Consider the following 2597-nt stretch of genomic DNA (forward strand, 5'->3'; position numbering starts at 1 on the left):
CACGTCTCACTACGTCAGTAACGGCCGAGTAACCTTCTCTGAAGGTACGCTTTGCAAAGGAGATTGAAATCTAGCATAAACAAACGATGGCGAAAAAACAAAAAGTAGACAAAGATTATCGACATTTTCAGGAGAGGTGGGAAGCTGAATACCTGTTTTGTGAATTAAAACAAAAGCCAGTGTGTCTCGTATGTCAAGAGTCGCTGGCAGTGTTCAAAGAGTATAACATCCGCAGACACTTCGAAACGAAACATGGCGAGCAATATGCTAACATGTCCATGGAGCAGCGGCTGCAGAAAGCCAAAGACTTGAAACGCAACCTTCAACATCAGCAAAGCATGTTCACCCGCATCAGTAGTGAAAGTGAGGCTGCTACCAAGGCAAGTTTTATTATTGCAGAGGAAATCGCAAAGGCTAGCAAGCCGTTTAGCGAGGGAGAGTTTATTAAAGACTGCCTTGAAAAAGTGTGCAGCGTTGTATGCCCTGACAAGAAGCAGGCATTTTCAAACATCAGCCTGTCCCGTAATACTGTGGCTAGTCGCGTTGATGAACTGGCCTCCGATGTAGAGAGCCAGCTAAAAACAAAAGCCAAGGACTTTATTTCATATTCACTAGCTGTAGATGAGAGTACAGACAGGACGGACACAGCCCAGCTGTCCATATTCATCCGCGGGGTTGACAGTCAGCTGTCCGTCACTGAGGAACTTTTAGACGTGAAACCGATTCACGGGACAACAACGGGAAAGGATATTTTCACCCAAGTGGAGCAGAGCGTGAACAAGATGGAGCTACCCTGGAGTAAACTTGTTGGACTGACAACGGATGGTGCACCGGCGATGTGCGGGGAAGTTCGGGGTTTGGTCGGTTTGACCCGAAAGGCGATGGGGGACACAGGAGAAAACTTGGTAGTTTACCACTGCATCATCCACCAAGAAGCCCTCTGCGGTAAGGTGTTGGGCATGGAACATGTCATGACTGTTGTGACTAAAACTGTGAACTTTATTCGTGCACGGGGCTTGAATCATCGGCAGTTTAGGGCTCTTTTAGAGGAGGAGAACTCCGTGCAAGAGGATCTGCCCTATCACACAGAGGTGCGCTGGTTGAGTCGGGGGAAAGTGCTGAGGAGGTTTTACGACACCCGCACTGAGATCGCTCGTTTCATGGAAAGCAAACAGAGGCCCGTCCCCGAGCTTGAGGATGAAAAGTGGCTGGGCGACTTGGCGTTTATGTGTGACATTACTGAGCACCTCAATTCACTGAATGTGAAACTCCAGGGAAGAAAGCAGCTGATCACAGAGATGCGGGACTCCGTGAAGGCATTTGAACTGAAACTGCGTCTGTGGGAGGGGCAGATGCGTAGAGGTAATTTGACCCACTTTCCTACCTGTCAAACAATAAGCGCCACCGTCACCATTCCACTCCCGACCCAAGTGTATGCTGACAAACTGAACACACTCAAAGAGGAATTCAGCAGGTTTGCTGATTTTGAATCACAGAAATTCAACATTGACCTGTTCGCAAATCCTTTTGCAATTGATGTCGACACTGCCCCTGAGCACCTGCAATTGGAACTCATTGAACTGCAATGTAACAGCGCTCTGAAGACCCAGTACCAGTCAGTCGGGGCTGCTGAGTTTGCACCTCTCCTCCCTGAATCTGTGCCAGAGTTGCGTCTTCATGCTGCACACATCATGTCCATGTTCGGGAGCACTTACTCGTGCGAACAGATGTTCTCTATAATGAACTTGAATAAGACATCCCACAGATCCCGGATCACTGACCAGCATCTGACGTCGGTATTGAAAGTGGCCACAGCAAAGGACATTAAGCCTAGAATAGATGAGATCATCTGTAAGAAAAGGTGCAGAGTGTCTGGTAAAAGTTAAACTACAATGCATTTCAGATAGGCCTTGTTGCACTGACTATTTTGTGTTATCACAGAAAACATTTGTTGTGTTGAAAGATACAGTAGTAGTCCTAATGGTTTTGTTTAATTGTGAACTATTTTGTTATAAACTGAACCTACTGTAGGCTAGACTGCTAATGTAGTTTGTTTAATTGTGCACTTCTCTTTTTTTTTAAAATTATTATTATCTTTAAAAACAGCATTGGTTTTGCACTTGATGCTATTGACAGCACTTTCATCTTATTTTGCTGATATAAAGAATTATCCACAAATATGAAGGGGGAACACACTATTTTTATTTTATTTAATCCACTTGCTAGCCTAGTTCTAAACATATTTGTTATGGTCCTGTCATCCATGTGCCCTCTCCTGGCAGGTTCTCGCCAGTCATGTGTTTGGTTTGATTGTGAATAAACACGCCAGTTTGGCTGCATTGACGTTATCTCTGAGTCATGTATATGAGTTGTAACCATAACAAGAATCACTGTAATGAATGTCATGGCCCCTGATTTTATTCACAACCGTCAGAATGGCCCTCAGTAAGTTTGAATTTGACACCCCTGCAATAGAGGATGCTATTGCAGTAGTCGAGTCGTGAAGTGATGAATGCATGAATCAGTGTTTCAGCAGCAGAGGAGGAGAGTGACGGGCGGAGACGGGCAATGTTTTTGAGGTGGAAAAAGGCGGTCCT

General features: G+C 45.4%; 1 protein-coding gene across 1 annotated transcript; it reads left to right on the top strand.

The window, feature by feature from the left end:
• Nucleotides 1–272: 272 nt before the first annotated feature.
• LOC307019814 (general transcription factor II-I repeat domain-containing protein 2-like) lies at nt 273–1886 on the top strand (the record flags this gene model as incomplete). The annotated part of the gene is made up of 1 exon (XM_079650921.1): nt 273–1886. The coding sequence occupies one exon, from the start codon at nt 273–275 to the stop codon at nt 1884–1886; it is 1614 nt and encodes a 537-aa protein (XP_079507047.1).
• Nucleotides 1887–2597: the final 711 nt, after the last annotated feature.

This window comes from Notothenia rossii (assembly GCF_949606895.1).
Source record: "Notothenia rossii genome assembly, chromosome: 1".
Lineage (NCBI taxonomy): Eukaryota > Metazoa > Chordata > Actinopteri > Perciformes > Nototheniidae > Notothenia > Notothenia rossii.